The 13,394-nt window shown below is 38.0% G+C and overlaps 1 protein-coding gene across 7 annotated transcripts in view; it reads right to left on the bottom strand.

Moving 5' to 3' along the window:
* Positions 1-372: 372 nt before the first annotated feature.
* Positions 373-13,394, bottom strand: part of LOC140561325 (mitogen-activated protein kinase kinase kinase kinase 4-like) — a 54,902-nt gene continuing 41,880 nt past the window's right edge. For all 7 annotated transcript variants that reach the window (XM_072686459.1, XM_072686462.1, XM_072686461.1 and 4 more), the window contains 9 exons: positions 12,009-12,120; positions 10,408-10,575; positions 9,654-9,797; positions 7,378-7,512; positions 7,072-7,172; positions 6,693-6,842; positions 6,127-6,286; positions 5,009-5,148; positions 373-3,532 (listed from right to left, as the gene is read on the bottom strand). In XM_072686459.1, the coding sequence (XP_072542560.1) occupies positions 3,449-3,532; positions 5,009-5,148; positions 6,127-6,286; positions 6,693-6,842; positions 7,072-7,172; positions 7,378-7,512; positions 9,654-9,797; positions 10,408-10,575; positions 12,009-12,120 (1,194 nt within the window). In that variant the 3' untranslated portion in view covers positions 373-3,448. The remainder of the gene's footprint in view (positions 3,533-5,008; positions 5,149-6,126; positions 6,287-6,692; positions 6,843-7,071; positions 7,173-7,377; positions 7,513-9,653; positions 9,798-10,407; positions 10,576-12,008; positions 12,121-13,394) is intronic.

Below are 13,394 nucleotides of genomic sequence, written 5' to 3'. Positions count from 1 at the left end.
TGTCTGCATATTCTGAGAAATCGATTCACCTGGAGTGTCCTGGAACCTTTAGCACTAAATTAATAATCTAAGTAGGTGTATGTATATTTTTATTGTATGTATATTTGTTCTTCACTGGAAAAAATAAAACTTTCAAAGAAATCTTTGAAAACCCAATATTGCCATTTTTTTATGCCCACGATGAACGTATGTTAACATCTGGCCACAACTGTACATATATTGGAGTCTTTAAACAGTAATTTAGAAAAATATTTTACAATAAATATTATTGATCAAATATAATTGTGGGATTTGTGGAATTTTACAATTTGGTGTTCAAGTTCTGCAGAGACAAAAGAAAAAGGAAAAATGAAAACAGTTGACAGAAATACCTTAAATTACTTTAGGGGTTTATTTTCAAAGAAAAACAAAGGACCATCAGGAAAATACAGGACTTCCTGCCATACACAGAAGACATACGATACAGCGCCACGACTGAAACACAGACATCCAATCAGCCGGGAACGTTTCTGAAAGGTCAGCACAGCACTAAGAGAATGCTGTCTGAACAATTATCCTTAGAACAACGGAGCAGAGAAATACTGACAAAAATAAGGTTCAATACAAAAAAGCAAAGAATTCTGTGAGAGAACATAAATATAATGATGCACATTAGTGTAACAAAACTTCGCCTCTGTAAACATTCTCAACAGGTGAGCATTATATTAAGTGAGCACTATATTAGGTCATTATAGTCATACAGTTGTAAAGACTGAAGAACAAACAAAAAAAAGTTACAGAAACCATCTATAGTTTAACATCTTAACTATGTTAACTAAAAGTACCCAAAGCTTTTAAAAATAAGCCAAAAAAAGTTACTTCATTTAATGTAGTGGTTTCTTAACACCAGTTCTGATGTTTTCAAATTCATCACTTCAGCACAATTTTATATATATATTTTTTATCTTTATCTTATGCAAAGCGGTAATCTGTTTGCATAAAGCTGGAGGTTACAGTTTATCAACTTGCCCAATTATTAATACTAATTACCATTAAATAAAATCATATGAACAATCAAAAAAAAAGTGTAGTAGAGTGTACTGTGTTTGTGTGAGCATGTGTATGTCTGGTGTTGGGTGGTAGTTTGGGAAGTAGGAGAAAAGTAAAGCGAAGGAATAAACATCAGAACTGGTCAGGGCGAAAGATCACAAAACACGGGAGGACACTGCCAGAAGGGCTGTTCAATCAAGTGTCTCTGTATGTGAGAGACCGCCCTTCCCAAAGAGTCAGCTAATATAAATGTGTAGAGTTTTAAAACTGAATGCCTCCTCAGTGTACGGAAAGGACATTTTTAACATTTGAATGCATCAACAACATATTTCACCTAAATACTGCATTCGTCTTTACAACATGGAGAAGACAGCAGTTGTGTTTTTTTCTGCCATAGACAAGAAAAAACTCCAAAAGTAGTTACTCTGCTATACCTGCTTGCAGAAACAAAGCTACAGAAAGAGGTGAAACATGAAAGAAGGTCTGCACAACACTTTAATTAGTAATCATTTGCCTTTGCAATATCCTTTTCATGGGTTCATGGGTCATGTGTTCTTAAACAATATATTGCATTACATAGTGATAAAATTGTAACATGGCATTCTGTCCATATCATGCAGCCTTACATTTGACAGTACGAAAAGGTTGTTGGTGTTTTTGGGGTCGATATTGCTCTCCACGGAGGTGCAAACGCTCTTGAAGTAAAGCAGAGTTTAGGACAGTAGGATAGTCAAAACCACAGATCACTGCTCTTACTGCTGACTGCAAGTGTTAAGCTCTTAAGAAACACAGAGTAAATACTAACAACTGTCAAAATCACCTGATGGGAATCCAGGTGGCAGGCAGCAAAAAATGACACCAAGAAATGCTAAAAACATTTTATGTAACACTGAAGAAAAAAAAGAAGGAAAAAAAAAGAAAAAAGAAAATCTAACCTGTAAAGGTGAAGGTAAAATCCTTACAGTTCCGTTTCCAACACCGCTAAACAGAGTTATCGCAGTCTCAATGTCACATATGACAGAATTAATCGGACAGGCTCAGTCGCTGTAGTTATACTGTTGAACATCTTAAGGAAGAAAAGAAAATGTGGATCCATGCCTTTCATTTCAACATCAACCACAAAACAGTATTTTCACACTACATTCCAACTTAGTGCATCGCATATTTGGGGAAAAATAATAATAAAATTAAATAAAAAATAAAATTAAATTAAATAAAAAACGAAAAGAAAAGGGAAAACAACATAAGTGAGTGTGTGTGTTCCCTATGACAATCTCACAAGACGTGATTAAATCCAAAGCTCTCTAAACCTTTTGGTTGTATCTGATACGTGTGCACGCACACACAGCTGAGGTGACACATATCTCTACTTCCGTTTGTTTTTATATCACTTATTCACAGCAGGTATATAACTTCATACACAGTCTATTTAATTCTAAATAGAGGAGCGAGGGGGAGAGAGAGCGAGAGAGAGAGAGAGAGAGATAGATAGAAAGAGAGAGAGAGAGAGAGAGAGAGAGAGAGAGAGAGAGAGAGAGAGAGAGAGAGAGAAAGAAAGAAAGAAAGAAAGAAAGAAAGAAAGAAAGAGAATGTGACCGGACATGAACGTCAGCTTCCTAGGCTCTATCAGGGAGGAGCCACGTTGGCTAAATATGTACAATGTCCATGCGTGTTCCTCTCTCTCTGCTTCTTTAAAACAGAGTAGGCTGGTACACTGGGCATTGATTAAATTTATAAAAGGGCCAAAATTACTATGGACAAAGGACATGCAAGCCTTGAAAAGCAGAATATGCTAATCCACGCATTTAGGGAATAATAAGAATAATAAAATCATCATCATAACAGGATAACTGAATTTTGAAAAATATTCTTTAAAATGGTCCGTCTCTGTCCTAGGCCCATCCCACACACACACAAACCTGCCCACAGTCTGAATGCAAGTCACTTCCCCAGTTTAAAAAACAAACAAACAAAACCAAAACAAAATAAATAATAATAAAAAACAAAAAACAAAAACAATACAAAAGCACTAGAGCCTGTTTTTTTGCCCTCCATCATGACAAACTCACTCCTTGTAGTTATGGCAGCCAACCTTACTGTACCAGTTGGTCAAGCAGGGATTCTAGGTTTAAAAAAAGGACATACAGACTAGCAATAATACTGTAAGCTCAAGCCTCTTGGGCTTCCGCTCCCTTTCACACCATCTTTTCTTTCTTTTTTTGTTATCGTCTAAGTTTTTTTCTGTACAGTTTCTCAGTCTGCCTTACAACAGCAGGCGCAAGCCATTCGTTTAGTGCAGCCTCTGCTCATCACATTGAAGAACTCCAGTCGCCGTTCAGTTTCGTGGTAGTTGTAGTTTTTCTATGCTGTTGTCATAGAAACATAAAGAGGGCTTGGCTTGTTGTCCGGCGGGTGCCGCTTACCAGCTGAGTAAGGAGGTTCGACCCAGGGTCATGAAGTAGACCTGACTGGAACCTCCAGAACGCACAGATGCAAAGAAAACCTGGTGGGAAAAATTCAAAAGCATGTAAGCTTAAATAACAGTTCCTCCAAAAATCTTCCTCTTACCAAACATGTCTTTGTAGAACAGCTGCTGCTGGTTCAAGGTTGTGCTACAGATACTCCTACAATCTACAATCACCCTTTTCAGATGGACTTTCCCCATTGTACTGTGTGTTGGTCAATCCAATGAGTGATGCAGAGAAGCATCTGTTTTCTTTTTCATTTTTTGGACCTGTTGTCAATCAAGATCAGAGGTATGAAGAGGCTTAGGTATAGGATTTTGATCCTGTGTTAAAAATTCGAACTTGTGCAGCTAAATCTTGGCATTCTTTTTTCTATTAAAGATGTTTCCACTCATTTTCTGCCTCAAAAAAACAACAGTTCAAAGACATCACTGAAATCCCAAAATTGCCATGACATTGTCTGTGATGAGTGTATGTAAAGTTCCATCCATAACTAAAGCCACTATGCAATGCTTAACTAGTAAATGAATAATGTTTACAACAACATTCTCTCAAGGTTAGATCACCCAATTGCCTCAAGTTGCCTTGAGTAGCTGAGTGCAAAATTAAAATGCTTACTTTAACCCTGTTTACACCTGGTCACTTACTGCATCTTGAGTATCAGGATAATATCTGGATAAGGCCAAGCCACATGAACCCCTACCAGTACAACAGAAACACCTCCCCATGCAGTACGTCGCTATGCACTTGATCTGTGTCAATCTTGACAATGATGGGGGATGACAAATTGTAAAATCATGCACGGCAACATATAAAATTGCAAACTTCGCGCAACCATCTTTAGCACAACACAGGAAGAGGCTGAACAGATAAACAACTGGTTGCTGCGCAACAACAAACATTTGCATAATTCCGTCCAACACAGCAATTTTGGTCGGACTAACCAGAAGACGCATTTGCCTGCATATGGCTAAAATCTCACCAGGATATGATCCAAATACTTGAAGTGACCAGGTGTAAATGGGGTGTTAGTATGCCCGCCACTTGCCTTAACTGTGTTACTTTAAAATCCTAAAAAGCCTAAATAGCTGAATTTAATAATCCTGTCTCAAGGCAACATTATGCTCCATTTTTTTTTACTTCTAGGTTCTTATCTTTTAGTGCTCCATGATAAGCCTATAATTAGGGGCTAATTTATCTTATACTATGGTTGTCTTACACCACATTTCTGGCAACAAACATATGTCCAGTGCATTATTAGGAGAAAAAAAAGGGCAAGAGGATAATAAAGGAGGTAAAGGGTCTGGATAATGAGGGACCCTTTTGTCTTTTCTCTCTAGCTGCATGGGCTTACTGAACTTCTGACCCTGGACCACCAACATAACGAGGTGTAAATTATCTGGAAATGTATTACTAATTATTTATATTGAAGAATGTGCCTTTCGAAATCAAAATGTCACACTTGGGAACTGGGAATGTGTGTACATGCGTGCCTGTGTTGGCAAATTAATCACCTTATCATTCCGTTCACACAGGAACTTCAGCCTTTGAGCTCTCTTGTGCATAAAGACCCCATCCAGGTGCCCAGTCTCTACAGAGCGAATCTCAATGGCCTTTTCTCCCCAGCCCATAATCTGGTTGGAGCGAATGTATGCTGTGAGGAAAACAAACAAACAAAAAAGGTGCTGCATCAAAACCACTAGCGCATTGGTTATAAGCTACTACAGAAATGGCAAATTATAAAGGAGAGGTGAGTGAAAGAGAAAGCATGTCTAAATTATTCACTGTTGGCATTTCATTATTTTTTTGTTTAAAACAGAACAGTGGTCTCCAACTCTGCTTGTTTAGTGATTCTTAATCAGCAGCGTTAGGTGTGTTAAAATTGGGTTGGAGAGTTGCAGACCACTGACTAGATTTTTGTTGACCTGGGTAACCAATATGAGAGCTTAGCCACAGTATACAAATTACTGCAATCTTTGAGATATTTGCAATGTCACATAGTAATCATCGGGGTCCAAGCACCAGTGTCTCAGCATACTGGTATCTAACTCAGAGAGGAGTTTGAATGATGTTTGAATAATCAAGTATTCATGGAAGTGTGTGAAAATGGAACAGTAAATTATGTTTGATTATATACAAATTAGCTTTTTTTAACATTACACAGTCATATTTAAATACATGGGCATGTCCGATCTTAAAAAAGAGACAGGTCTAAACTCTCTACCAGAGGGGGCTGTAAATGATTGAAAAGATAAAAACTAGGTACAATGTAAACTCTGCCATGTAAAACTGCTAGCTGAAGTTTCCACAGTTTACCATTTAATGACTACTGCGACAAATGTGCATACCACTACACATGGATCCCCCGAATTGGTGGAAGGCAAATGAGAACAAAAACCACAGTAAAGATAGGTCAGCTAACAAGAGCCTACTTGTGCATGATCGATACACTTATGCCTTCAGAGAGCAGCTCTGGTCATGGTCAACTGTTCCCCCCCCCCCCGATACAGATGGTGGAATTTACTGAATATCATTACAACAATGGAGTGAAAAAAATATAAAATTTGACTCAAATGCCCATCACTAATACAAATGTGCCGAGTGCTTGCACACGTATGCTTGTACCACATACCCACAGAGGTAGGCATCTCTCCCCACTGTAGCACCACGTCTTTTGTGATACGCCCGTAGGTGTTGACATAAACTCCCTCATCTTCATAACACACCAGAAGCTCTATTCCATCCGTGTTTGGCAGAATGATGATGGCATGGGATTGAATACTTGTCTGAATCTAAGCAGGAAACAGAAAGCAAGACTTTGACTGTATATGTGAGCAAAGGTATATTTTTCTTCACCAATCAAATCATAATCATAAATTTCACTTTCCATAGCATTGCTAATCATATTAGAACTAAACTAGATATAAACTATAACCTCCCCAGAAACACTTAGAGCATAATCAGAATCTAGCTCTATATTCAGTCCCCAGGGCCCCACCAAACAGTCCACTTAATTTATCCAACAAATAATATGAACTGTCTGGGGGACCCTGAAGACCAATTTGAGAACCATTGGCTTGCAGGAGTTAGCTAGAAGCTGTCTCGGTTTGGAAAGATGGTACTTTACTGTACTGGTTCATCTGGTGTGAATCCAAGGTGTATAGGTTTGAAACTGGAAACGATGGTTATAACACATACGTGAGTGGGTAGATAGATGTCATAGACAGCTCCCGAGTCCACATCCACAGCATGGAACCCTGAGCACGAGCCATAGATGACCTTTAACCTCTGACCTTCCTCCACGGTCAAGTCAACCAAGAGGGGCTTGTGTACTAGATCACCAAATGACTGCCACAGAGGAAAAAAAGCTTATTAACACTCAGATCAATAATGGTGTGTGTCCAGTAAATTACTAAAGAATACTTAATCAGTTATATAAACATTTAACCCATAAAAAGGCATTGCTACAATGAAATATCTCAACAATAACATCAATGTTTGCAATGACGTCACTATGTGTACATTCAAACAAAGGCATTAACTGCATGTGTCCCATGTGTCCATCAGCTTGACTGACCTTGAAAGCCATGAACTTATGGTAAGGCTTTGGAGCCCAGGCGTATACCTCCACAGAGTTCTTAAGAGCAAGAACCAAAAACTTGATTCTCTCATATTTCACTAAAATGAAACAAAACGGGCAGATCTCCATTAAAACTGTCCGACTGACATAACCAGAGCAATCAACAGTTCCTGGTGGTCATACACTAGCAATCCACCTACATTACAAGCATCAAGATCAATTTAATGGGAAAATTCAAGATTTAAATGAGATGCTGTTTTTAAATGCGTAATGTAGTGTTCTCGAAAGAAACAGGACACATACCGACTTTGTAGTGGACGCAGCCCTCCAAGTCCCCTACAGTAGTCCAGCCCTGCTTTTTCTCCACCTCAGGGTCATTGTGAAGAATCTTGTTCCTTAGCCAGGACAGGTAGTATACTCGCAACTTGTTCTTTTTCCCTGTGGCAAGCAAGTGAAGCAGAAGAGGAAGAAAAGAGAAAGAAAAAAGGATGAACCAGCCAGACCGATATAAAAAGCTTGGTGAATTACTATGAATCCAGTTAAATTTTTTATTGCATCAGAGTGTTTGTGGAAAACATGAGACCATCTGTTCAAAAACTAGACATGTCACACAGCTGAAATTTTTGTTGCATGTAGGAGTGAGAAAATCACTATCCCAGTCGGTAACGGATAGTCGGTTATAGGAAATGTCTGAGGATATTTTAGCCAAAGAGGGAAATACCCGCTATTAGTGCAGAGTATGAACTAACTTTTTCCTATCACTAGAGAACTGAGTTTCTGTTAATTGTTAATATTTTACTAACTTTAAATTTTCACATGACTGCATCCACAGCATTAGCATCACCTGCCTAATACCGAGTATCTCCCCCTAGTGCCACCAAAACAGATCTGATCATTTAAGGCATGCACTCCAGAAGTTATCTAAAGGTGTTAGCAGCACTCCATGAATCACATCAATATGCCTTTATCCTGTTGATCCTGTTGTCCTTGCTGCCTAATCTATCCCACCCCTTGACAGATGCCACTGTAGATAAAGATGTCAGTGGTTTTTCACTTCACCTGTTGCTAATGTTGATCTTGGATGCACATCAACAGCAATAATATTTTTTAACATGTCTCACACTCTTTCCGAAAGCTAGTCATGAGATGACTGTAGCAGCTATTCACTAGCACTTTAAACATCTTTGCATTGTGGCCACACTCTTATGTCATGGAATCGTTCTGTCCAATGAACATCACATGATCACCGGGAAATAAACAAGACATTTGCTCAATTTCCTTTGTCTCTGAGAAACGGTCATATTTAGCAACTCTTCCTTGTTAAAACCAAGACTGGTGTAGAGTGAAGAAACAAGAGAAAAAGGAAAACAGCACCTCAGTTATTCTCTACAAAGAAAATGTTATGAGTAATTATCCTATCATTCAAAAAGAGGCTAGAAAATAGCACACCCTGCAACTTAGCTACCAGGAAGCCTGTGTTGACACAAAAGCAAGAAGTGGGTGACCTCATGACAAATTATTATCCTGTAACTCTGATTTCAAATGTTTCTGCCACAATTCCAGTCTTTCACAGTTCTTGTACACTGCATCCACTCTCCATTTGGCCGACTTGCATGTACAACCTGTTGTGTGTTAAACTTAATAGAACCATTTAGACAAAGAAATGTGGTGGTGATCCAAAAGCAAACCAGACAAAAATGTGCAAAACTCAAGGATAAGTAGCACTCAACTACTTGACTGGGAACATCTATAAAATAAGATAAATACCTCTGTTAAATTGCACAATTTCACTGAGTAATGTGAACAGGCTTAAACGGTTTACCAACTCAGTGGAGTCATTTTGAGATTCCCTGTTAAGTGAAACTACAAGCCACTAAAGATATGAAACTTCAAGTAGCATTTAGTGCTTCATTAACAGCAGTTCTCATCAGTGACACTGTGATCTTAAGTGTAGTTTTAATGACTAAGCAAATGGCTCTGTTTGATTGATATAACAATATATCCCCATCCGACTACTGGATAGAGGATTACTAACATTATGTGTGAATGGGAAAAGATGGACTGTACATTATGTACACAGCACCAATAGGGGGCAGTGGTGGCTCAGCGGTTAGAGCGCCGGGATATCGATAACAGGGTTGTGGGTTCGATTCCCGGGCTCGGCAAGCTGCCACTGTTGGGCCCTTGAGCAAGGCCCTTTACCCTCTCTGCTCCCCGGGCGCTGGAGTTGGCTGCCCACCGCTCTGGGTGTGTGTGTGTACTCACTGCCCCTAACACGTGTGTGTGTGTGAGTGTGTGTTCACTACCAGATGGGTTAAATGCGGAGGACACATTTCGCTGTACAGTCCACACTGTACAGTGACGAATACGTGCACCTTTTTTTTTAGTCAACTGTGTCCGAAAAAAAGTGCCAGTAAAGGCAGGTAGTGTTTTATTAGGTGTAAAAGATGCAAAAGGTGTAAATTCATGAGCGAACAATATGAATAGCTGTAGAAGTGTATCTCATATGTTTATGATTCTGTTTATTGATGAGTTCATTTTATGTATATATCACAAGTAAAATTTTACGTTCACCATACCTGATATGGTCACCAGCACATTTAAGCCTTCCAGCACATCCATTTGTTGAAAGCGTCTGCGGTTGATGAGAGGATAGACCTTCCCCTGACCGCTACGATCAAGTAACATCAGACCACTTTCTGTCCCAACCAACAGATTCACACCTGAGGAGGAAAAATCATTTCACTATAATAGATTTAATTTATTAGGACAAGTGAATTAGGACATGCTTTGTGTTCATGCACTGCTGCACAAATAGTATAACAAGTTATTTATGTACATAGTGATTTATTTATTTATTCACATTTTTAACTTTTAGATATATCCTATAATAAAACTTGTTTTCTTCACCCGTCATATACACTGAGCAGCACTCAGTATTTTTGGTTAAAAACAACCTTGCTTTACTTTAATTAAACGACAGTGATCAGACGCTGACAACCTATATCAGAACACATTTCAATGACATAATTGGCATCTAAATATTAATTAATTATAGTTTATATATTATTATTGTAAAAAGGACCTGCCATTTTAGTAGCCAAAGTTTAAACAGAACATGATGAATTGTGTTTTATGTGTGTGTTCTGTTGAAATGTGTGGGTAGATGTTTATTAGGTTTATTAATAGATTTATATATGTATTATGTATTAATTTGTTCCTGATTAGCACAAATGTAATATACCAACAGTGTTTTGTTAGCACTCTAAATTTAGCACTGAAGAAATGTAACATGTCAAATTTACTGGGTGCTAGTGCAATGGAAATATTCACCCCACAGAGCAGCACACAGTATCTCGGAGTTAAACCTCTTCTTGTACTTGCGGATCTCAGGTGTGTCACTCTGTGGCCTGGTGTTCACTGGGTTGACGTTGACTACGGAGCCTTTACGAGACGCGTCCTGCCTCAGGGCCTCCTGCAGCCTTGCGTCATTCCCATAACCTGGGGAGCCAACAGCAGAAGTAAAGAGTGAAATTAGAAGAGTGATGCTGGTTTCACTGTCAGACTTTGACCAATTCTGACATTATTGCTTATTCCTTGTATGACTCCCAATGTTAAATTACATAGATTTAGGTAACCCTTATGTAAACTTTGCAATTCTGGTTAGTTTCACTGGGTTCAAGTTTTCCGTGAAATATCTTCTTGTTCCTTCCACAAAGACCACTTCCTGAATTCAGCAAAAGAAGAAATTTCTTAAAAGGATGTTACAACAGATTTACAGTATATGAAAACACATATATTCCAGAAAATCAATCAATACTGTATCAATGTTTAAGCTGGATAACCGAGGCCTTTAACAACAATTTTAGCCTACATTTGGTGAAACTGAACTGAAGACCTCACACAACAACAACAGTGAAAGTTCATCAGGCTGGAAAACCTTACAGATGATAAGCAATTTTCTGTGTAGTGGTAAACTTCAACAGGAAATAATAAAAGACCTCAGGGTAACATCTAAAACAAACATTAAGCTGGATTTTGCTTTTCTTACACTGTCATTTAACTCACCCGCTCATAACTCCCCCTAGCACTAGCAATGTTCTTGGCACTAAGAGTTTAAGGACTAAACACATGTCTCCTCTGAAACATTGCTTACGAACTGCCACCGTTGCGGAGGAAATTGCTGGATCCTCTGCTCCACCACACCACACCAACTGTCTATGAGGAATGAGGAAAGCAAATGCCATGTACCCATGACCAAATGGGCTCTACTGGACTCCAGCAACCAATGGCAAAGTGCTATGGCTTGGGATTCAAGCTCATGACCCCCAAAAGCACCTAAAGGTGTAATGTGTAGGTGTCCCAATACTTAAGGTACTAAGTAACTACCAACTCCAAAAAAGTAACAAATCACAAGTGGCCATTTTTTTTCTTTCAAACTAATTAACTATTAGGTAAAATAATGAGAAGTAATTAGAAAAGAACAAATGTACTCTTCAAAATGCTACAATGTTGCCAATTAAAAAGTACAAGAATGAGAACATTTTAGCACTTTTATTACCTTTCTTATGTTCTTATTTTAATACTAAAGGTGAAGTAGGTCATTTATCTAATAAAAAATGTGCTGTGATGACGTACAGAAAGTTGTTTTCTATTGAATCTGCAGGATTGTAAAACCATGTTTGTTTGGTCTGAAATGAAACAACTGGACCTCATACCTGACTGTCTAAATACCTACCTCACGACACTATCCTCATGCACACACTCTGTACGTGTACTCATTTGTGCATGTTTGGAGTCCGTAACACACACACACACACAAATACACACACTTTAATTTCAATGGTACATAGCTCACCATGAAACACAACGCAAATATTCAGTGAGAAATGTGGGAGGGTTGCAGTCACTGTAGGTGGGTGGAATTAACTTACCCACGTTGTTAAGGGCACTGCCAGTGGATGGAGAGATCTGTAGGAGGCGAGGGTCGATGAAGGGAGTAAAGGAAGAGGAGGACTTGTGCTTCTGCATTGTGGTGGACTGTGACTGCTCATTGGCAAAATAAAAGAAAAAAAATCATGGGCAAAATAAATCAGCTTAGTTCAACTTACAAAACACCCCCTGGTGAAACTATATAGAATCTATATCCATTTCCCCCCATTTATGAAAATCTAAATTAGATTTTTTTTTTATTCTACTTCATCAATTTATTTAGAGTAAAAGTCAAATAGTTAAAATTAAATAAATAAATCCAATCGGCTACTAACCAGCTAATCTAAGGGTCTATGTTAAAGGTGTAATAAATAAAAAAAAACTTTAATTCAATTTTACAAAACAACAATATTGTGGAAAAAATAGGTTCGGGAAAAAATAACTGGCAGAAAACTTGCTATATTTTTACATTTCTTAATGATTACCTGACATCTATTACAAAAAATAAAATAAAATAATAACTATGCACAGTAGTCCAGGGTCACTGATAACTGATGTACTAACAAATTATTAATACAGTTTATTTATGAAGTATCTTGTATCATTGCCTAATTTTTTGTCATCACAAAGCAGATCTTTGAAATTGTACACACATAGCATAGTATTCACAACAGGCATAGCATACATTTAATTAATCCCACTAGACAAAAGACTCATTTTAATAAGACGATTATACAGTAATAATACAGTGTGAGGGGTGATAGATAAAGAGATTATAGATAAACTGGATGCGATAAACCTATTACTGTTCTTGATGGCAGATGAATGAGAAGAATAATGAAATGGGAAAAATATGTTTACAGAGAAAGTGAAAATAGGACATTAAATATGATATGAAATTAAACTTGCTTAATGAGATAATTTCCCAATTTTCCCACCAAATCAGTAAGTTAAGTGTCTTGTATTAAATGGAATATTGAAAAGTGAGCAATAAAGATTAGACAGTGAAAGATTCCTGGGGACTGTTATTTATCTCCTTGGAGGGGCGTTAGCAGCCATATGGTCAGTGCTGAATATGAAGCCAACATCCAGACTTACCACCACCAACACTACCCTTTCCCACTGGGAGGACTAGACAGAATAATACAGCAAGAGAAGGAAGGGAGAGAATATGAGAAGAGATATACAGGAACTTAAAATTAGGGCCTGACCGATAGGACAGTTCTCACCTACATAGAGATCCTTAAATAAAATAAAAAAGTCCCGAAATACTAAAGTTAAATCGAGGGCGGATTGGCAGCATTTTGATTTTGTTCATTCCTGTAAATTAACACTTACATTATTTAAATCTCTTCGAATATGTTTGTCTCATCATCCCCTCTTAATGC

This window comes from Salminus brasiliensis, chromosome 8 (assembly GCF_030463535.1).
Source record: "Salminus brasiliensis chromosome 8, fSalBra1.hap2, whole genome shotgun sequence".
Taxonomy (NCBI): Eukaryota; Metazoa; Chordata; class Actinopteri; order Characiformes; family Bryconidae; genus Salminus; species Salminus brasiliensis.
The sequence above is the reverse complement of the archived record's forward strand: the minus strand, read 5'-3'. Positions and strand labels throughout refer to the sequence as shown.